The sequence below is a fragment of the Cottoperca gobio genome, chromosome 14 (genome assembly GCF_900634415.1).
Source record: "Cottoperca gobio chromosome 14, fCotGob3.1, whole genome shotgun sequence".
NCBI lineage: Eukaryota > Metazoa > Chordata > Actinopteri > Perciformes > Bovichtidae > Cottoperca > Cottoperca gobio.
The window spans coordinates 21,437,792-21,461,967 of record NC_041368.1 but is presented as its reverse complement, the minus strand read 5'-3'; the positions used below and the strand labels follow the sequence as shown (position 1 = coordinate 21,461,967).

The window sequence follows — 24,176 nt, the reverse complement described above, 5'->3', positions numbered from 1 at the left end:
GAGTGACACCAGAAGTATTAACTTATATGAATGTTTATTGAGGTTGTAGTTTTAAGCGATGTAGAATATTAGAAACTCATTCTGTTTAAATGAAAGTATTCATGTTATTCATACTCCCCATGTGTTATAGTGCTTGCATGTTAACAGGTTTTTCTTATTTTCCATGTTCAGCTGACCTGCTGTGTATAGTATAATCCATTAGGCCTGATTGTACGTGTATTAATTGTACAGTAGAGCTGCAGTGATTAGACGATTAACTGGTATTTTGATCATTTATTAATATTTAAGTCATTTTCCATGCACAAGAAATTAAAACATTTTGTAGTTTCATCTTCTAACACGTGAGGCTGTGTAAACTTAATGTTTTGGATTATATTTAAAAACCTAGGTGCAGCTTCCCTCCCTTATTTAGCACAATTACATTTTTAAGGTAACTTCCATTATTAGGAAATTACTTAAATTAATTAACCCCATAAATATTTATTTATTTGATAGAAAACATTTGTCATTTATTTTTTATTTTATGTCTGACACCTACGGAAGCCCCGACAGGCAAGTGAGGGGAAATATCATGGTGATTTATTTCGTGTGTGTAACTTTAGGAACAGTAAGAAGTGTTAAGATCATTGTGTTGTAATACTCATTTCGGCCACAAGAGACTGAAGTGCACCACAAAACATTCATGTTTTCATCCAGGTGAGTTAATTTAACTTTAAACACAAGCTGCATATATTGTGTTAAGTTGCGTAACATAACTGCTGACTTATTTATTCTAGAAATGCATTTTAATAATTTAAATATATGATTTAGCAAATGCAAAGATTGATTTTCCTCTGTAGTGTTACTCCTCGGCACTAGGACCCATCAGCCGGTTACCCCCGGACCGTCCCGGCGCTAGGACCTCTCGGACGCCTCTTTGTCTCCAGCAGACGGAGCCTCCTCCTCTCTGTCTCTCTGAAGTCTCAATCCGTGCCTCTCTCCATCAGCAGCGGTCTGGATGCTTGCAGGGACAGAAACATGGCTGTGAATCTCGGCAAGAACAGACTGGACCTGCTGACCGCCTACCAGGACGTCATTGACGAGACCTCGGACACCGACTGGTGAGTCCTGCAGCCGGCCGGCCATCCCTTCTTTCCTCCCCCTTCCCCTTCTCTCTCTCTCTCTGTTCTTTCTCCTGGTTTCGATGCGTTACTGCTCTCAGCTCCCCCTCGGGGTTTTGTTGTCCGGGTTGGTGCACGCTGAGGATGCGCAGGGCAGCACCGGGGCGCACCGTGCAGCAGCATCATACCCGTAGTGGTGGAAACTACAGACACAGGCCGGGCAGATTCCCCGCTACCACTGCCAACACACTTTATCTCCACATGAAATTCTCTGCAGCTTTTTGTAAACCAGCGCTTTAAGCAGCTACGATGCTTTAAAGCAGTGAAAGTGAGTTTTTTGCTTTTTTTTGGGAGGTTATAAATCAAAGAGCAGCAGCGGGTTTGGAACTGCACTGCAGAGTCGGCCGGGGCAATGTGCGCTGCTGTGCCACACTGTGTGCGCACTGGACAAATCATTGTGCAAGCGGACTGCTTTTGTTTCCTCTGTGTCTCCTCTCTGTCGGGACAAGGTTTCCTCACAGCCAGCTGGAAGCAATTTCAGGCTTTATATGCAACGCGATGCAGCGGTGTGTGGGTTAAACAGGCCTGGTCCAGAGATACTGATGAGCCCCTGCATCTCCAAAACGAGGGGCGGAGAGGGGCGAGGCCAGGGGGGTGGGAGGGTGGGGGGGAAAGGGGGGGGGGGAAGAGGAGGGGACTTCCATCATCACCCTTTGTGGCCTTTCCTCACTTGGAAAAGAGCCTTCTGAAGTACTGAAAGTGAAATCACTGTGCTCAAACCACATGATGTCATAGTTCCTCATGAAACAAGATGTTGTAAAGGCCAACAAGTGTGATAAATGGGGAATTGGACATGTGGGAATTTTACATTAATTCCAGCCAAAGTTGGATAATGTTGCAAAAGAACATTTTCAGTGGAATATTTTTTTTTGTGCACACATTGGGACAAAAACACCAAATGCACTTTTATTTGTTTGCAGTAAACCAGAATGAGTTAAAAGTTAGTAAGTCACAGTAAGTTAGCACCAAACCAGGAATACTTGGCATGTGAACCCAGAATAGAATAGGCGACTTAAAGTGACGCTAAACGGGGAAAGCTGTACAAGTTTTATAGGACTATTAACGTGGTTTGGTGTTGCTGCCATGTGTCCCCCCTGTTGCACTTTAAGGGTTAAAATCCAGGTAAAATCCATCAGAGGAGGAAGTGTTAGACTGTAGGTTTAGAGTTAAACTGTAACCTGTTGTCCTTGATCATGATAAGCCAGCAGTCGCTACTGTCGCAACAAGAGAACATCAGTGCCAAGTTTGGTACACTTTACACCCTAAACGTGCAACAACGGATACTTTTGGCCACTTGGTGGCAGTGGAAACAAGTCGTGAACACAACATTAACACATCATCACCTTTTTTAGTTGATGTGAAGTAATTTACACATCGAGCAGCTGCAGAGCAACGTTGTGGATCATTAGGAGTTATGTATGAATGAAGTCCAATATTCTTTTAGCTCAGCTTTTGGTCTCCACCAACCCCTTTGGGGAAAATCTGTTGCTTTAGCTGCTAAATGCTCCACTATGTTCACCAGCTGGTGTCTGTCTGCTAGTGTACAGGTAGTTTTGATTTGATAGGTAGTAACAATTGCTTTTTGTTGTCCACTAGATGGTGCTGAGTTTCTGGTGAGGTCATCGGTAAAGTTGGCAGGATTGGCAGGAAGTTGGTCAAAACAAAGTCATCTGCGAAAGATGTTTGTTAAGCTGCTTGACAATCACATTTCTTCTGCAATAAAACATTTATAATATAAGATAAAAGATGTTGCCAACTGCATAATTTGCTGCGCCCTGCCAAGACAATGGTACGGGAAACACTGGCGATACAAAATGTTTAAAACCGTATTGTGATATCGGCCTCATCGCTACAAAACAGTAAAGTTGTGACAGATGGACAATGAGCTGAAACTCTCTTTATAAATCTCCGGTAAACCTTTTGGTACGTTCCCTTTTTCACATCGTCGTCTCTCATTCAGCTAAAAGACGTGTTTTGGTTTAAGTGGCGTCATTATTCAGTCTGTACGCAATCGTCGCCACCAGCTCACGCTAACCAAATGACTGGTTGCGCTCAGATTACGGATTTGTTTTGAGTTGTTTAGGAAAACACTAGTCCCCATCTTAACTATGAAATGTGAACCTGTGCCATCTGTTGCCCGTCTTTAGTCTGAACGAGGTCAGTTTGATTTAAACACTCATCGGTTCTGCTTTCAGTTTGCCGTCGTGGTTTTGTTTCCACATCTTGTTCCTGGTTTGGACAGTTTTGATTTCTCTCTAGTACTAAATGATGACATTAGCAGATTAATCAGCAAAGAAAACAATCTTTAGTCTCAACCCTACAAATAAACAATTAAGATGACAGTGAATTTTTGTTTTTGCACAAATCCCAAAATCTGAGCTGCTCGGGCTTTTGGGGATTTGAACACATTTTGGGAACACTACGCCATATTTGGAGAAAATAACAAATCCGGAGGGGCTGTTGCACCACTTCTCTTTAAGTAGGGCTGAAAGATTTATAGAAAATATTTAACTGCGATTTCATTTACGATTTTTATTGCGACATATATTTTGGATTTTATTATAATTTTCATTAAAAGAATAAAATATAGATTTTGTACCAAACAACCTATTAAATTTGTGGAATATTCTATGTAAGCGGGACATCTCTGCAGTATGACAAAGCGAAAAACACATGTTTTAATATCTCCAGATTGAGGATATAAACACTTACATGTTTACTTTTCTTTTGTAAAAACAAAATGGGGATAAATGACTAAATGTATGATTTCAATGAGGCAATATCTGATCAAAGAATACGTCTACTGATATGCTTTTCAGTAAGCACTGAGGCACCCAGTGCTTTAAACCATTGTATGTATTTATAACATGTTAACAGAAGTAGAAGCTGAAGAAACGATAAAGTCCTGGACTCATTTCTCTTCCTGAGTCTCTCCAGGGATGCAAAGACGTCATTAACTGCTTGTTAAGACGGGAAATGATGCTTTTCACCTCATAAGTCCCTCGTGTGACGTGAGTGACAGCTGCCAACGTTCAACCCAAAGCTTGATGTTTTCCATCTCAAACGTTCGCTTGTTCCGTCGGATGATCCGGTGGAGCAGAGGGCCTCAGGCCTGCCCCCGTTTTTCACACTTGATGAGATTTGAACAAAGGCAGAGACTTCCAAATACCGCTGACCCCAAACAACACGGGACACCCCCCCCCACCCAACAAACACCCTCCACCCCCTCTGTCCTAATAATGATACACCCATGATCCATCTAAAATGTGTAAAAGCTAAATGAGGGCAGTGGTAGCCTGCGCTCTGATTGGTTCAGCGGTTTAAATGAGTGTTGTGTTTCTGCACAGTAATAAAATCACCAGAGTGATTATCCTCCCGCGTAGCTACATGAAGACTCGTGCAGATAAAAGAAACGTTTTAAGCTCCGAGCCGCCATGTCACCTTGAAATGACGTCAATTTCATGCACTGATTGGTGACAAGTAAACAAAGTATTATGGACTATTTTAATAAGTTAACTCTAAAACTAATTGAAAAGAATATTTGAGAAGTCAGTTGAGTGATCAGGCTGCTGCTGCAGGTAGCGAAGGAACAAACATTTAGTAGTTTTAGCTTCTTGATTGTTTGGATTATTTGTCTTCAATTGTAATTAACGGAGCGTTTGGACTGTTGGCTGGACAAAACAAGCTCTTTGGGACATTTTCAAAAGAACATTTCACTCATTCCTGACATCTTACAGACAAAACGACCGATCGATGGAGAAAATAATTGGCAGACGAATCAAAGAAAAAACAGAACTTCAACTTTGGACAAAGGTCGGTCGACAGATAACAGCAGTACAGATTGAATACCCTTTTTACCTTCAGGCATTTATTTCAAGCTTGTCATTTTTCCACATGTTGTTCAGTGTCTTCATTTCCTGCGACGTCTTTATCTTGTAAAGGTTGGATTTGTGTCGCCTCCTCTCTTTGTGGAATCCATCAGGAAGGTGTTTATTTCTTCCTGTTTATTCATTAATGACATCATGTGTCGCTGAGAACCGGCCTTATCTCTGCCTGGCTCACACATCCACAGCTCTGCCATCCTGCAGCTTGTTCCTCAAACCTTTGAGCTCCGTCTGTCGTCTGCAGGCGACACTGACACGGACGCCGCGTCCGGCTCAGCCCTCAATAAGCCATCAGCTGCGAGGGGTTGAGAGCAGGCGGCCGAAACTGAAGTGATAACAAGAAGCAGGATCCAGATGACGGATGAGTCGGTCGTGTCCTCTTGAATTCAGCCAGAGAGGGTGACGCTCCGTCTCCACTGATAACTGGGAGAATCATCCAGACATGTTTACGCTTTGTTAGCGTCACTCGATGGCTGCGGGTCGCTCAACCTCTTTGGTCCAGACTGAAATATCTCTGATGGCCATGAAATGTGGCCCAAACGTCCAGGATTCCTCGAGGATTAATCCTGAATTACTTCAGTTCGGTGACATATTGAGACTCTCTTATCGGACGGATTGTCATGACATTTGGTTCAGACATTAACGTTTAGCTCTTGATGAATTGTAAAAGCGCTCCCTTTAACGTTTCATCCAGTGCATCAGGTCAACGTTGTATTCTGTCCAGTACTTTTAGAAGATCCAGCTGCTCGCACGGCTGCAGACTCTTTAGTCTTCTGAGGGTTAATCTGCAGCTCATTTGCATTTCAGTCCCATCTTTCAATTCAAGTGCAATTCACCCTGAACTTTCTGCCTCTGCAGAGCTGCGAGAGTCTGTGCAGACTGTCCACAATAATCCAGTTTAATATAAAGAACCACATTCACATTGTCTGCCTAAGCTTGAGAGGACCACCATGCAGGTAGACGTGATGGCTACTTGTGTCCGTTTGTTTCTGCCGCTGTATTCACAGTCAATGTGAGCTGGAGAGATACAAGAGTAATGACAACAATAAGATGGGATTGACTTTTACAGCCTTCTCGTTATTTCATCCAGTGCCTGAAGGCGGAAGAAAAGAACGTCTGCTGTTGAACCACGAATGTCACACTGTAGTGAAGGTGACGTTGTGGAGAAAGAGCGTATCAGGGTTATCCAATATCAAACAATCTGTTCAGGAATGCTGAGTGCTCTTTTGCCGCTGATCGGCCCGAGGCGGCTGTCACATGACCCTCTGACCCCCTCCAGCTGTTTGAGAAAGCCATTACCTGACGAGTCGCCTCTGCCACGCTGACAAAAGAAACTTTTGGTAAGAGGAGCCGAGCAGGAGGGTCGGCGAACTCTGAATCATGTTTCATTAATTGAAGCTCCCAAAGATCCATCAGCTCTGACTCATCCGTCGGTTTTATGAGCGGTTTCTCCTTCCTCGCACTCGTCTACCTAGCTAGTCATTTATTAAAGTCATTTCTTATTTACCCCTGGGAAAGCTTTTTATTCACACTTGATTCAAGGTCGCTCATTCATTGTAGCAACTGAAGAACGGAGGTCAAAGGGAAAACAAATCGCTGCTACAGGCTGTGTACTTTGGCACTCTGGGCTCACGCTGTTCTTTCGGTGGAAGATTTGCTTTGACAGGTAATAAAGAAAAAGAAAAAGCTGAATAAATGAGGAGGAAACGTACTGAATGCAGTTGGTGCAGCCCTCTCTGCTCCGCCTGCACTCCTCAGATTAATATAGAAGCGGGTCAGTAGTACAACATGCATCTCCCTGGACAATTACGCTCCTATCTTTGTCTCTAAACGTATAGATTTCACACATTCAGTCAGGAACAGGCTGCTTCAGGACCAGTTTCATTTAGAGTTGTAATCTTTTAATCTTTCTAGTGTTTTAGATCAATGCTTATCGCAAGTATTGTGTAAAGTTGCACATAAAAAGTATTCCTTTTTATAATTCTATGATTTATTATTTAATTACATGTTTTATATATTAGCTTATTGTTTTTATATACTGTGAATTATACACAAACATCTTTAATTTCAGTTTTTTCTTAAACATCAGAGCTTTTTGGGACTTTCATCAAAAATATAATCAAGGTTACAATTCTCAAATATAAACAACGGAGGAATCAAATGAATAAATGTCTCAATGGCGAAACAATAATTGTACGGCTGCTTATTATCGTACAGACGGCATTAATGGAGGATGTTGTGGAAAATGTCATTGTATTGATCGCCCTTCTTCCTCTCCGCTCGTAATCATTGTCCAGTCTCCTCAAATCAATTCCCCACTATTTACCTCTTTCCCCTCCTCCAGCAGCTGACATTTAGGAAGAGTTATGTTTCACATACAGTGATGAGACGGGAGTCGATGACACAGATGCATCTTTAGCCTTTTTTTAACTTGCTAACTGACAGTAAGTCATGCTAGCTGTTAGCCATTAGCTCACCAGCTATGAGCAGCCAGTACGTTATTACGTCCATTCTTATCGTTCTCCGTCACCTCCTGCTCTTCTTGCAGGCGACTAGCCGCAGCTGTAATGGGGTTGTAACCTTCAGTTAATGTCTCAGAGAAATGTGAGATCGCGGGTCGGGCGGCGGCGGCGGCGGCGGCGTGTCAGGCCGAGGTCAGAGTCAGACGATGAAACCAGCAAATTATAACCAGACACGCCTCAGGCCTCACAGGGATACTTAAAGAGATAATAAAGACTTTATTCTTATATTCAGCAGACACTTTTCATAAGGAGGAGAAAGTTACAGACAGTTTTGGCTTTAAGTGACAACATTTGCTTTAACTTATAAAGTAAATGTTGATGGTACAATGTGTTGGCTGTAGAACAATAATGAGTTAGCTTCACTATAAGCCTCGCTTTCACTGTGCGAGTCAGTACGACCTCCGCAGGAAAGGAAGGCTCGACTTCCGCACAAAGCCGAGGAAAAGGAAATTCAGTGTGTTGCCAAAAGTAGCGAGAAGCACCGTCTCCAAAAGATATTAAAAGTCTCCAGATGACGTCAAAAGCTGATTTGCATAAAGCTGAGGGGTTACGGTGGTTGCAGCAACGGACCCCGTGCTGTGGACCGAAGAGCCGTGGAAATGAAATGACTAAACACACTTAATACGCTTCGAACAGTGCAGCTGTGTATGTCTATTGAGAGGTTTTATGTCGGACACTTGTTTGTTAAATAACACAAGTTATTAATCGGGCCTCATGGGAGACTGAAAACAAACTGGTTCTGCAGAACTAACCTGTCTGTGTGTTTTGACCCTGGATGCATTCAGATGATGAATTCAATGTGGAGATGACTCGCTCCAGGTCGACCTGGTGGTGACCCCCCCTGAGGCTACATGTAACGCAGGTTTCCTGTTTGTATTGTACATGGAGCTCCGTGCAGCTCGTGGGTGGTGCAGGGGACGGGACAGAAAGTTCATCTTCATCCTTCATTTCTTTTTTAAACTGGGTTTCTTATATCAGCTTTACATCTGGAAGTAACCAGAGAGGGTCTCCACTCATTACATTATATATTTGGATGTTTTCAAAGGAGATAAAGATTTATTGAATTGTTTTGTGTGTTTAAAAAGGAAGATTCGAGTGACTCCAGGCTTTAATATTCCTCCAGCTTCAGGAGGTCAGTGTTGTTCTGGTGTCTGCCTCCAACGAGTCATTCAAGTGTGCAGGACGTGACTGTGACGCCATGTTGGCTCAGTTCAGTTCTTGTAATCAACCTGATTGCACATGATTCTATTAGTACAGCATTAAAAGGTGCATAGTTTGTATACTAACTTGTACTACTACTTGTGTACTGATCCTGATTGCTGCACACAGATCAGAGCTGGAAATGTTTTTCTTCTTTGCTCTGGATTTCTCCAGAGAACAAGTAAATCACAGCACAAGTTGGATTTAGATGAACAGATAATGTTTTCCAAGTACAAATCCATGATCTCACTCACATGTGCAGTGCACGTTCTGCAGACTGCAGTCAAACATTCTGCTAGTTAGACAGAAACAAAACTGCAAACATGAATCTCCTGAGCTCCGTGAGATCTGAGCGACACAACAGGTCAGATACCGACTGTACGACTAACCAGCAAAGCTTTGCATAATTACCCGACTTTTTTACCTGTTCAAACTCCCAAACCTCGTCAGCGTTTATTATAAAAGAGGTGTTGCAGATGATGAAGCCGGGTGTGATTCTGCACCTGCTTCATTTCTGTTTTTCCAGTCTGGAAATCAGAAGTCGTGTCAATCATACAGTGTGGAGCCTTCTTGAATGATATGTTTCTGATTCATCCGTGGCGCTGAGAGTCACATTGAGAAGTGTGTGTGTGTGTGTGTGTTAAGCCTCGCTGTTTCACAAGACTCAAGGCTGGCGGTGAATAAATGTCTGAAACGAGCTGAAAAAGACTAAAGCATGCTTGTGTGTTTTTGAATTCTCTGCTGGATCTTTCGCAGTGTTCTCAGGTCAGAAAGTAAACGAGTGTCGCTGTGTTTATCCTGCAGCATCTCAGGGACTGACTGTGGCTGCTGTACGCTCACACACACGCACACCAACAATGCAATCATCATGTGATCGAGGCCGTGAGACGGAGTCCATTACAACACTATATACTTACTGTACGCTCGTACAGGAACAGAACCACAGAGAGATATGAGGAGCAGGTTTTAGCCGTGAAGACACTTAAATGTTGCCAGTTATGGAAGAATTATACAGACTTGTTAGGTAAAAGTAAGTAAAAGTACATGCATATTGGCATCAAAATATACTTAAAGTATCAAACGGCCCATTTCATAATCAGGGATGTATTATAGATGAATATATCCAGCAGTATATAAAGTAGGTGGATACTTTAATGCATCATAATTAAGTAGTTCAAATATCAATCAATAATCCTAATTAAGTAGAGTACTTCCTGATTAACAATCATTAGTTACTGAAGTTCACACCAGGACCCTCTGTCCTTACACCCTCTGTCCTTAGACCCTCTGTCCTTAGACCCTCTGTCCTTACACCCTCTGTCCTTAGACCCTCTGTCCTTACACCCTCTGTCCTTAGACCCTCTGTCCTTAGACCCTCTGTCTTTAGACCCTCTGTCCTCAAACCCTCTGTCCTCAGACCCTCTGTCCTTAGACCCTCTGTCCTTAGACCCTCTGTTCTTAGACCCTCTGTTCTTAGACCCTCTGTCCTCAGACCCTCTGTCCTTAGACCCTCTGTCCTTACACCCTCTGTCCTTAGACCCTCTGTCCTTACACCCTCTGTCCTCAGACCCTCTGTCCTCAGACCCTCTGTCCTCAGACCCTCTGTCCTTAGACCCTCTGTCCTTACACCCTCTGTCCTTACACCCTCTGTCCTCGTTGTCTTATTTCCTAATGTTTGATCCCATTTGTGCAGAAATATATAAATCTAATCTGTATAAGAACATGCAGACACTGTCATATCCACCTTCATTAATATAAAGCAGCCTGTTACATTAATCATACAATATATATATATATATATATATATATATATATATATATATATATATATATATATATATATATATATGTGTACTATAAATAGAATATAAAAACGTGGTATGGTGCTGCTCATCGTTGCTTTTTATATTTATGATATGCAGGCAAAGGTCTCCAGCAGCGTTGGGCATCACCCACTGACTGTTCCACATCGTCGGTGTCATTATAAAATTCAGCGCGTCCACTATCGGTTACATTAATTCAGTCATCGCAGGCCGCTGACTCAGTTTTTAGTGCAACATCAAACCCTGTCCTCAAGTTACCCAAAAGGTTTCGATGAGTTCCACACGGGGAGGTGAACAGATTTGAGTGCTTCCTCACTAAATCAAATCAAATGTATTTATATAACCCAATATCACAAACTACACATTTGTCTCAGTGTGCTTTACAGACTGTACAGGATACGACACCCTCTGTCCTTAGACCCTCTGTCCTTACACCCTCTGTCCTCAGACCCTCTGTCCTCAGACCCTCTGTCCTCAGACCCTCTGTCCTTAGACCCTCTGTCCTTACACCCTCTGTCCTCAGACCCTCTGTCCTCAGACCCTCTGTCCTTAGACCCTCTGTCCTTACACCCTCTGTCCTTAGACCCTCTGTCCTTAGACCCTCTGTCCTCAGACCCTCTGTCCTCAGACCCTCTGTCCTCAGACCCTCTGTCCTTAGACCCTCGCATCGCACAAGGAAAAACGTCCTAAAAGAAACCCCATAATTAAAGGGGAACATGTTAGAAACCTCAGGGAGAGACTGAGGAGGGATCCCTCTCCCAGGACGGACAGACGTGCAATAGATGTCGTGTGTACAGGATAAACAACATAGTACAAATATAACATTTGACAGAAATGATGTTGTGTTGAAAAAGAGAAAGTTTGGATGAATCCAGGAAAATGTCAAAAAGGCTTCCCGGTGTCCAGCAGGACCAGGGCAGCAGGCGCAGCCACGATTACTGATCCTGACGTAAACTTTATCAGTGGCAACCTGCCACATGAGAGACAGACACTCCGGGGATGATGCCCCGGATGATGAGTTAGTAACATACATTTACTTAATGCATACAGATAGAGAGGGAGGGGAAGAGAGAGGGAGGGGAGGAGAGAGGAAGAGAAGGAGGAGAGCAGGGAGGTGTCCCCCGGCAGTCTAAGCCTATAGCAGCATAACTAGGGGCTGATCCAAGGCAAGCCTGAGCCAGCCCTAACTATAAGCTTTATCAAAAAGGAAAGTCTTTAGCCTGCTCTTAAATGTGGAGAGGGTGTCTGCCTCCAGAACACAAACTGGAAGCTGGTTCCACTGGAGAGGAGCTTGATAGCTGAAACTAGAAATGAGTATTTAAACAAAGACGGATCCTGATCACATGAGACAAACTGCTGGGACACAAGCAGATGAAGCTAACCTCGTCTCTTTGAAACACTGGTGGCAGTTGTGACTCTGTGAGACTCAAAACCACTTTGTCTGTTGTTTTATTGAATCAAAAGCCATCAGACGGAGCCCTGACTGGATTCAGATTGGAAGTCAATGTAGTTCAGTCTCTGTGGCCTGTGAGCTTCTCATCGGACCTCTGGACTGGAATGTAATGGCTTTTTAAATCGGTTAACCTTCGTACAAAGTGGACTTTATCTGTGACTGTATTTAGGGATGATAACCTCCGCAGTATCTGCTGTTTTGATTAAAAAAAGATGACAACACGACTGCTGGCAGGCAGCAAAGGTCAACTTCCGACTTATCTTGCGCCACATGAAGTTTGTTGGGTAAACAACAAAGTTATTTATTGTGCAGTCTCAAGAGAGGGCCCATTATTATTATAGGTAGCAGCCTTTTGATGCATGTACTCATCTTCATCACTCCCTGTTTCATGTCCCTGCTTCACCTCAATTTCTACATCTTCCAGGAATCATGTCGCCCGCTGTGCACGAGATTTAATTTCACATCCTCCCCTCCCTGTGCTTTTCTTCTCGTCAACTTTTCATCGAGCTGACTGGAAGCTAAATCTATATTTATCTATCCCTAAATGTCTCCCATCATGTCCCTCTGTTCCTTCCAAACTGAACCTACAGACGTTAAAGCGTTTGAAACTCCCAGTTCATCCCTCTCCATCTCTGTGCACACAGTAGACGGGGGGACGGAGGTCAGTGTTTGTCCTCTGTGGATCTGTGAGTCACACCGACACTGCCTGGGACTGTGACAGACTTATCTCTGTGTTTGATTGTTCTGTGTTTTATTTGTGTGAGAGCTTATGAGTGCGTACGATGACAGCTCTGTCTGTCTGTCTGTCTGTCTGTCTGTCTGTCTGTCTGTCTGTCTGTCTGTCTGAGTTCACCTCGAGGACAAACGTACCACAGCTCGACGACTAAAGTCTAGTTATATTTGCAGAGGAATGTCCAGTTCCTTCCAGCAGTGTCGGAATGTAACTAAGTACATTCACAGTATTGTAAGACTTAACTTCCATGTGCATCTGTGTCCATCAGTTTCTCCGCCCTGTGCTTTCGCATTAAAGACGGTGATTGTCGATGATTCATAAACTTCTCTCTTAAAACTGGATTCAATTTGGTTGTTTGTGAATTACGTTTAGACGTTTAGATTGACATATAATCATTGTTTTAACAGCAACTCAATGACTTCATTTCAATGTGAAGCAGCTCTCCAATACATGAATAAATCAAAGGAGACAAAAAATCAAAATAAAAGCAGACAGAAGCTGTGAGCGGGGGAGGGGAGAGGGAGATTTAGAGGGAGCTGATGAGGATTTGGGAAGGATAGAAACTGAAACTAGTAGCTAAAGAGGTCAATGAAGGGGGGAGTAAATACTGCAGTACTGTTGACAAGAGGCCAAGTCAGACTTAGTGTGTGTGTGTGTGTGTGTGTGTGCATGTGTGTGTGTGCGTGTGCTAGATCCTATTAGGATCTTCTGCATTTCAAAGTTTTTCATTTTTTAATTCCAATTCAAGACTCATTATTTGACCAGAGATGACGAGTCACCATGGAGATGCACTTTATCCTCGACAATTTAAGTACAAACAGACTCTTTAATCCTTTAAGACGGCGTGTTAAACAAGTCAACCAGTCGTTCACATGTGGAGAAAACTAAACTCAAGACGTCGTGGCAACGATCTTTTGATTTAGATTCTGAGTTTGTCCTGCTCACAACTTTCACTTGTGTTAGAAGAACTCAATATTCACAGCACAGTTTATTCTTGTTGTCTCATGTCTAGTGTCCTTTAATCCTTCCTTTACACACTTTTCTGCTCAATTTCTGTGCTTAAAACCTTTCCTCATATTGACAATTAAAGACAGAGTTTAACCCAAACACAATCAATGATGGCAAATGTTATTCATGCCAAAGAATAATATGAGTGTTCAGGCATTTTATAGCATTTTATAGAGGCTGCTTTTTGGTTTCTTTACAATCCACACCTCTGAATTCTGCAGCAAAAGTTATTACTAACGGGGTCAAAAGCTTTTCTTTCTCTGAATGACACATGGAGACAATAGATGCACACACACACACACACACACACACACACACACACACACACACACACACACACACACACACACACACATTAATATTAACTGCCGAGCTGACACCATCCTCTATTGTTCAGCGCAGGGTTTGTCATCCAGAAACAAATGTGGAAGGACTAAAAGTCTCGATGCTGGAGGGGCGAGGCTCCACTCTGTGAATAATCCACAGCTGGGACTGTTCCTGCACTTCCACACACTTGATTTAAGAGTTTCAACAATTCGCTGAGGCCACTTAGCAGCCAGCAGCTGGGATGGCTCGACGCTGGAGGTTAGGGCAGGTCAGACGTCAACACACACACAGCTGTACTGTTTAGTCCGAGATACGCGACTGAGTGTACCAATACATTTGAAAGCAAGAGATGGACAGAGCAAGTATTTCCAGCCAACAGTAGGACTTTAAAACACTGCACTCTTTATGCAGGAGAAGAAGCTGCAGGTTCAATGAAGCCTCCTCCATGTAGACGGTTAATATCATAGCAGGGCTTTACTGTAAACCCTCAGACTTAGCTGTCAACCTCCAATGGAGGCAATGCAGTTCAAATTACTCTAAACTGGTCCGGCTCCATGTGGAGAGACAGACAGATAATATTTCTCATATACAGACAATGCATTCCTCACAACTGTTCTCCAGCTTCGGGCTTCCAGACTAAACGTTTCTGCTCTTGGAGTCTAATGAAATCTCACAGGACAGAAAACTGAACATCACCGAGATTCAGTCGTTGAGCCGGACCAGAAAATCCCATTCTAATCTTCACAGCTCGGGGTGAAAGGTTATAGAAGATTTTCAGTACGAGCCTGGCCGAGACATTTGGCCGTTAAACCCTCCAAAGCAAATCCACCGGTCCCCGAATTCCTCACTAAAGACCGGAGGGTTGGTAGACCTTCAATTCAGATTTAGTTGGCATTAAAAAGGGAAAACCAAAAAGATGTAAAAGTATTGTTTGTACTAAAGCCCAAATAATACCAGAGTGTTTAATGATCCCAAGATATGTGCTGGACTTTTTACTTAATAAATGTAAGTTTATATTGGTCTATAGCAGCGGTCCCCAACCTTTTCTGAAGGCTTCGTTGCCTCATGTGCGAGCCTGTGTATTCTGCAGAGCGGCGCATGAGAATCACCTGTAGCGGTAAACACGTGTTCTAAGTAGGACTCCTGATATTGTCTTTTAAATGCAGCTTTCTTTTTCTTGGAAGTCGTAGGCTCTTCTTCTTCTGTCTCCTCATTGGGTCTTTTCCCTTTTCCAAAGCTCTTTAAAGACGTTTGTCTATCACGTGACTGAGACGAGCGTCTTGACCTCTGGTCTTGACGTGTTTCAAGAGACACAGACGCATATGTAAAACAATAAAAGTATTAAGAACATTTATAATGAAGAGCTTTAGAGTTTAGAGTTAAATGAAGAATAATATGCAACCCATATTAACAACATAATGTGTTCGCAGTATAAAGAATGTGCAAATAATAATCCAAAGATATAACGAGCAGCGTTCAAATGATGTGAACGCAAACGGCCTGTTCAATCAGTGAGGAAGCAGAGAAATGGCCTTACATGGGCGCAGTTTACCACACACACGCACGCACACACGCACGCACACACGCATACTGTCCACTGTATCACAGTCTGGCCGGTCTCCTTCCTGGAACAGAGCAGAGTGTGTGTCAGCAGGCCGGCTGCCCGTTCCCTGTGTTACTACAGAGTTGTTTACTTTCCCGAAACTTCTCTTTCCAGCTGATTGCTCTTTAGCTGCAGCGATAATCACCTGACGAGTCAGTGCAGCTCTTTGTGATCGCTCCTTTTTTCCCTATAACTGTATTGTCATCTTCATTTCTGCTTCATCAGGCTGAACTGAGAGACGAACATGACTCTGCAAAAACAGTTTTTTGTCAAATGCAGACTGAAGTACCAAATGTATAAATCAATATAATAAATAAGTCTTAAATAGGTTTTTCAGTATTTACTAAAAAATGTAGATCCCAACTAAAAGCAGCTGCTAAATATTATGTTATGTTAAATATAGAAGCTCCAAAAAACTTCACTTTTCAATCAATTATTCCAGTTTCATCTCAGATATCAGATGTTGTTACTGTGTGTCTCTGTGCGGTGCCTGCAGATTCACCTCGCTGCAGGTGTGTGTCAAGGCAATCCATCTACATCGTAGTGTCACTTCTGAAACCAGTGGGGATAATCCAGCGTGGCCAGCTCGTCACTGGGAGGTGGACGACTGCCGTTCTGCATTTAAATCACATCTCCGGCAGCAGACTGCAGCTGACAGTGCAGAGAATATTCTTCTCTGTCCTTACACACAGTTTTCAGTCTGCAAAAACATCCTCTCTAACACATCGGGTGCTTTCATACCACACGTGTTTGCTTTGGTTAAATAACTCTGGTGTGTTTGGTTCGGCTGCTGTTCAAGCTGTCAATCAAACTCTGGTTCGGACTAGAATCTTCCTTTTAAAAAAAACCAAGGCTGCAGTTGTAACACTCCTTGCCTGCAGGTGGCGCAGGTGTTGAACTTGCTGCAGCTTGTCTACACCTGCAGGTCTAATCTGCTGTTGCTGCTTCTTTCCTGTCCTACAGGTGGTGCTAAAAAAGACTGACAAGCTCCCCTTTTGGAGAACATGCAGCCTGTGTGTTAATAAGTCCCAAAAGGTACCTGGCATCTGAAAGGCTGTCAGTGCTGTGAAATAACAAACCTATTTTAAATCCTGTTATTGCATGATCGATGAGCTGTTTTAACACTCCTGGTGATGTGTTGCGGGGCTTCCAGGTTGACTGAAACAACTGCAACACCGGTGCTGTGGGTGTGAACGCCGTCTGACTCAACAGCATGAAAGCAGGCCGCTGTTTTATTTAGAAAGTTGACGTTTCGACACGATGCTGAACCTCTTCAGAGGAGTCTAAAAATATCGCCTCACCTGTCTTCTATCACACTCGCCCTTCTGATGAATGTGACAGTGTTTGTATGATATTGTACTCGGGAGTGGAGCCACTGTTACTGTTAGATGGTTGGTTCATGCATAAATTGAACATTTCATTCCAGAACAAACATTCTTATTAACTGCATCTCCCATTATTATGAAATTTGTGAGGAAGAGTCGTAGTGGTTTTGTCGACCCCCTGACTTTTCCTTCAGTTTCCTTCCTTCCGTTGGTTTGGGATAAAGATAAAGCGGGGCAGGCGTTGTACGGTTGGGGTGAACCTTTTAGTTAATGAAAGTTAATTGTTGCATTATACTGAGCTTCAACTTCTCATGTCACTTCTGGTTCCAAAAAACCAAGATGGCGACTTTCAAAAACCAAGATGGCGATGGCCAAAAACCAAGATGGTGATGGCCACAAACCAAGATAGTGATGGCCACAAACCAAGATGGCGACGGCCACAAACCAAGATGGCAACTTCCAAAAACCAAGATGGTGACAGCCACAAACCAAGATGGCGACGGTCAAAAGCCAAGATGGCGACGGCCACAAACCAAGATGGCGACGGCCAAAATGCCAAACTCATGGCTTCAAAATAGTCCACAAACCAATCGGTGACATCACAGTGGCTACATCCACTTCTTTTATACAATATGTGTCCATTGTGAACATGTCAACGTTATAGGAGTGCCTTTGAAGGAGCTGTGTTGGTGTTAGCGTGGCCATTTAGGGGCTGGCGAGAAGATATGATCCAGAAAGTCCAGTTTGAGACCAACACAAGTTGATTTGGAGTGATTTGTGTGTTTTACTTTAAGTAAAGTGAAGATTATTTTTTATCATTATTGAAAACCTCATTGCTCTGCTAACATCAGCTGGTATGTGTGACGAAGTAACTGCAATGCACAAACAGATTCATCCCTGAACAGTATTATATTGTGGGCACTGCATATGAGGGCGTTCAATATTTAATCTTCTGCAACACTCGCACATTTAGTGGGGGGGGGGGCACGTGAGACGCTCCCCATGACTCATCCACCTTGACGTTAACATTGGTCATATGATGCGTTCTGTTGCTGTGAATACTAACAAACACACCTGCAGCAATAAGGGTGATAATTAAAAACACGTACTGGAGTTTTATTTGAAGACCAAATGGTGATAGATGAAGTGTTTTCATGCCTCTCCTCTTCATCGATCTGACACTCTCCTCTCGGCCCCGTCAGATAGGGATCAGCATCGGTGTGATTTAGGCGAGGCTCTGTGGAGCTTCCTGTTTCTCTGCTCTGCTGTGATGAACTGGACCCATAAATGCTCTGGAAGCTTCCACTTCTCTCCCTCTCCTCTTCATCATTATCCATCTGTTTCTTCCTCGTCATCATCCTCTCGCCTGGCTTAATTTTCACAATAATTCAATTCAGTTCGCTCCATTTCCGTCTCACGCTTTTCTCTCTCCCAGAATATCATGTTTTTAGTAGACAAAGCTTCCCTCCATTTGAAACTGTCTATAAATGAACTCCAGGTGGATGAATGTGCTGTAATCCACTGAAATGAACCCGTATGCATGCTGCCACCCCCCCACACAAATGCTCACTTCTGCTGAGGCCTCTTTCTGTCTGCTCACATCATATGTTCGCTGGATGACGGCTGAGGCTTAGGGATTTACGGAAGATATCAAGTGATTTACGGAATGGAGCAAGGCTTACAGGCCCTGCAGACGTGCTGGATGTTTCAAATTTAAGTTAATGAGTTTAACAGGCAATTATTGTGAAGAATTGAAATGGAGTTTGTAAGAGGAGAGACTTTAACTGGGAAGGTTTCAGTGAGGAAACAGACAGAAGTGCTATTTTATGCAGAATACACTTTATTGCATGGTGTTTAAAATTCTCTTCTTGGGGTCAGTTGTAGTGGAGAGGCAGCAGAGCAGCTCTGATTTGGGGTTTAGTGGGACGATGTGGCAGTAGGTTGTTATTCAGAAGCATGATTCAGTCCTATGTTCTGTCTGACACACAACCAGCTAGCATGGGCCTGGTGAGTGGGACCCCTGGAGGAATATATTTTGTAACCCTGTATGAGCTCATGTAGTCTGTATTTTAAACCTTATGAAAAAACCCCCATGAGACACAGACTGTCCTTCAAGAAGAAGAACACGGAAATAAAAGAACGAAAACAAGTTCCAGCGCCGTCTAGTGGTCGTATGAATTATGACTGGAGCAAAGGTCAAAGTCCATCCAACAGAGACGACAATCATCGCTGTCATGGTTTCAATACTGAACACTTGGTTAACGCTATGCGAAGGTCCCCCAAACCTCAACAAAGTGGTCGTTTTAACCCAAACCAATATCTTTCCCTTAAACCGACATATTTTGGAAAGTACAGACAGACGATGTCGTCCTGCTGATGGTGGCGTCAGATCTGTTGGTCTCACGTGTCAAAGTCACCCACTTTGTTGACCCCACCGTCTTCCCTGACCTTCTCGCAGGGACGGCAGCCATTAACCACCATGAGTACCTTCTACTGTGCCAACACTCATTTACGTCAGACTGACAGTCGAGCGTCTCTGCTCATAATCTTCTTCTTGCTTCATGCTAACAAAATACAGTTGCACCAAGTCACCAGCAGGGGGCATTACACTGGGAGCTCATCCACCTTCACCTGAATGATGATTCAGAAATCTCCTGATTTAAACTGAAACTATGAAACAATCAGCACGCAGTGATGAACCCCAGGACAGAAATAAACCGAAACGTGTTCTACTTTTCATTCTTTTGCGCTAAAAATAAACCGTATGTTTTATCTCCTCAGCTAAATATGGCAGTGACTTTTTATTTTTTTTGTCCTGCAGAAGCTGCCACTCCTCATCGCACACCGGTTGTGTGTGTGTGTGTGTGTGTGTGTGTGTGTGGGTGGGGGGGGGGGGGGGGGGGGCTGAGACCCGGCGGTCTGCTCAGTTATGTGGGTTACAGTGAGAAGACGGAGGTAGTGGTTTGAAAGCAGAGTGTGCAGTCCTTCAGTATCTGTGTCCTCCTTTCTTTGTGCCTCAAACGTCTCTCCTAATCATTTGACTCGTACATATTCATCTCTCACTCTCCTCCACCCCCCCCCCCCCTCTCTCTCTCTCTCCACATGTGGTAATACTATTAAAATGTCTGTCAATGATTCATTTCTGTAGCCTGGATCAGGAGAGACTGAGCAGAGCTGTTAACTCTGTATCACTGACAGCACAGCAGTTCATAAAATATAAGAATATTCAGCATTTGGTGGAGTTTTTCTGCTTCGTGAATGCAGCTATGTTATAATAACTTCTAGTAATATCACTCAGTATAGTGTATGCCAGAGCCTTTATCGCTGGTTAAGGTCTGCTGATAACACGAGCTGTCAGCAACCACTGAGTGATGATGCTTTTTAGTTTTACAGACCCGACGAGGTAAAAGTATCCAATGTTTCATAAGAACAAAGAAGAAATGCATTTAAAATACATAAAATGTTGTGACCCCTCAGATTCCTTTAGAGACCTCACGTGGGGTCCCAATCCCCAGGTTGGTAACCACTCATGTATGCTAGTGTGGCTGCGGTTTAAAGCAACAAAGAGGTACAGCTTGTTTTATGACTGCTGTTTACTACTGTAGCTACCCTTTAGATTGCTTTATATTAAATCGCCCAACATACAGGAGTCTATGCTAAGCTAGGCTAACCTAACGCTCTGAGAGATTTTCAGGATAAGACTATTCCCCCGAAGAACTATTTCTTCAAATTGCTCTCCTATAACTATAATGATTAGGTTATTGTTTTTATGCATCTGTGTTTCAGGAGGGACACTTATCTATAATTATCTACGGAGCAACTTGAGCTGCGTTGGAGCCACTTTAACAACTGAAGTAGTTCTGTTGAGTGACGCTATGCTGCAGTTTGACTGCACTCAGAGTGAAGCAGCTTTTCAAGCACGTTCCCTGTCGATGTAAATGTCAGTGTCATAAACTCTCTCTGTCTGTCTTCTCTCCTTCCAATCCCATAAGCCCCGGCAGGCGGGCTGGCACACATGCAGACGAGCACAGTTTGACTTATCAAACTTGGTGTGCTGTCCATCGAGTCAGCACTCCTCTGTGTAACCGCTACAGTCCAGTGGGTGCAGTGATGTTCTGTCTGACTCCAATACATCAATACATGATGTATTTCTGAGGAGATAATCTGCCTCATTTTCACCCTGGAAACCCTGCAGAGGCTCTCCCACATCCCACATCCCCCGATAACATAATCAGCAACTCTAACAGAAACATCTTTGTGCACATTATCCTGGAAAACAGGTACTAAATAATAAACATCTTATCTCCAATGCATCAGGCACTTGTGTATGCAGCAACATGTTTACACAGTAGAGCCCGGCTGTTGTAAAGAAGAGCAGCAACACAAGCAGGCACAGAGGGACAAACACAGTAAAGAATATCATTGAGTAAAATATGCCTCGATCAGCTTGGGACAGCTCGACTTTTTTGCCACAGTAAACATATTTAGAGAGAAAGTTAAAGCCGCCTTTTTATCAACATAATTAGGAAGCAAAATATCCGCCAAGTTGACAAAAGCTGTTTCTCAACACGACTTTGTATTTACCTTTTTATTAGCATATCATCAAATCCACAATCTTTCCCAGCCAGTAGTTATGTTTTCCATAAAGCATATATATATATATCTGGCAAAAAAACAAACAGACAGGAGGTTGTTCAGTTTGTTATTTGGAGCACATAAGCGCCAGTTTGCCCTCCAGTTTGTTGACGAGGCTGAATCTGCATGATTTAGCTTATGCTGTCTCTTGGAGAGGAAACATGGCCCTGATTTGTTTTTGCCTCTTTGTATATCCAGACAGCTGATCCCCTGCATGTCCTCACGTCCGTCAGTCTTTGCTGTGAAGCTGAAGGAAGTCAGTGTAGATCACATTCTGTGATTGTACTGACGACATCACAACTTCAACATATATATATATATACGGCCATTTTTATTTTATTTTTTGAAAGGGTGATATAATTCCTTACATGTTGAAATTAGATTTCATGCTGAATGTATTTCAGATCGTGAAACAAAGTGTAGATTCACAGAAAGCTCGTGTTTCCACGCCTGTTATTTTGAGCCTCCAGGTGATAATTCTCTCCCTGTAGACTGAAGAGAGGGAAGAACTGTTCTGTGTTTTCCTGAAGCCTCAGGTGGACGAAAACACACACGGGAGGATGGTGAAATGGTAATGCTGTGTGTTTGTTTTTTAACTGTACCGTCACACACACACATACACACACACACCAGTTCAAATGCACCTGGATGCTTGCATGTGAGCATGCATGTGCAGCTGTGAGTGTTTTTTTGTGCTGTGATGGTGTTTGATGGTCGGCTCTATTGTCGAGAGGCTTTTGAAGGCTCCCTCTTTCCCTCTCAGTGGATTCAGCTGCAGGCAGGTTGTCTCAGATAAACACATTATCACCAGAAATATAAACCGCACGATGCATTTTTGTCGCCGGAAGTCTAATAAAATGCAAAATAAGGCATTTCCCCACATCGTGTCCTCAGAAGGATGATGTGGTGCAGTTGTGATCCTCGTAGCTTTGTCTGCAGCCCTGTTTCATGTTTTGTTCAGGTGTCCTGCCAAAGGCTCAGTGTGTTGGGGGGGGGGGGGGGGGGGGGGGGAGTCTCTGCCTCTCCCTCCTCCCTCCTCACCCCTCTCCATTAGTCCGTCATGTCCTGGTATTAAACAGGGATTTGTGTGGCAGGAGTGTCTGCAGCACCTGCTCGCTCCCAGCAGGGGTGAAAGCTTCGACTCGTGGAAGTCGTGGATGACTGAGAGGAGCTTTATTCACCAGACAACTATTCACTGTCACTCCTCACAGCCGACAACACGGCAATTTATAAATAAAAAAACAAGTAGAAGGAATTGTTATCTCCGGTTATTATCAGGGAGGGAATAAAAATTGGCAAGCAAAAGGTATAAAAGCACCATTAAGGACATAATCTGAAAAGCCAAATGTGTTGCATATGGAATTATTACTCAACACTGTTCACTAATGAAACCTTCCGGTAATAATACTGCTGCTGTAATCCAAGAGGACTGGTGTATCACTTAGAGACTGGAGCATCCAAATACATTATACAATGAACAATATTAAAGGTTTAAACAATGGCTTTTGTTGGAGGTTCAGTTGGGCAGTAAAAGGAAGTTGGGAATTGGCAAAACTTTATACCTACAACCCACAATTTAAACAATAATCTCATTTTGTTGAAGCAAGGCGTCGTTTGTCATAACGGGATTATCAGGAAAATGACCCGACACTAGATACGGAGCTCGAGCAGAAGCTGCTGCACGCACATGACAGTACATTGGTTGCCGCAAAGCGTTGTTACGAAGGGACATCAGCACTAGCATGTGGTGGTAGCAGTTGTCAAACTAACATTTTCAAAAACAGTAATTTGGCATCATGTTGACATTTGAATCATTCGCTTCTGTCAAGTATACATGGTTTGACTCTCCGACTGTGTCTGCAGACATATAACCGGTGCTTTCACATCGACGGCTGCATATTTCTGAAGTAATTGAATTGTTTTGCAGTTTTTATTATCATGACATTCACTTGACAACTTGAGATGCTGCAGTTGTGTGTTTCTGGCTCTTCATCACTGACACAATCTCTCTGGAGCTGTTTTTAATAAAGAAAACGACCTCCAGTCCTGCAGAACAACCTAACCACCTCCATGTCTGGTGTTAATCTCAGTGTTCTTCAGCAGCACATTCAGACATCACCTCACAGTTTGTACTGTGTACGGTGAAATCCCCTCTCCATTCTGTTCTGTGTCCTGTGAGCTTGTTTGCTCCCAGCGGCCCAGTTTTGTTCCGGTGTGGTTTTCAGTGGAGCGGAGCTCAGAACAGCTTCTCTATCTGATGGCAAAGATAAATCAAATACATTCCTCTGCTGCTCCTAGCGGTAATGATGCTGCCAGACCGAAACTTTGATTTCAGAGCCAATACCAGCCGACACGATACCACAGGGATCTGAACAGCGAAGGGTTCTGGAAGAAACAGAAAGTCATGCCAGGAAAACAAGAAAACCACAACAGGTGTTCGGCGTTAGCTGCCACTTTGAGGGTTTGATGCGCTGCATTGGTCATACGTGTAGATTACGTGAAT

At 43.3% G+C, this 24,176-nt stretch overlaps 1 protein-coding gene across 7 annotated transcripts in view; it reads left to right on the top strand.

The window, feature by feature from the left end:
- Window positions 1–923: 923 nt before the first annotated feature.
- The window catches only part of dbn1 (drebrin 1), an 89,119-nt gene continuing 65,866 nt past the window's right edge, over window positions 924–24,176 (top strand). For 3 of the 7 annotated variants that reach the window (XM_029447987.1, XM_029447986.1, XM_029447984.1), the window contains exon 1: window positions 924–1,100. In XM_029447987.1, coding sequence (XP_029303847.1) covers window positions 1,018–1,100 — 83 coding nt within the window. In that variant the 5' untranslated portion in view covers window positions 924–1,017. The remainder of the gene's footprint in view (window positions 1,101–24,176) is intronic. The other 4 variants (XM_029447985.1, XM_029447990.1, XM_029447989.1 and 1 more) reach the window with 3 other exon arrangements.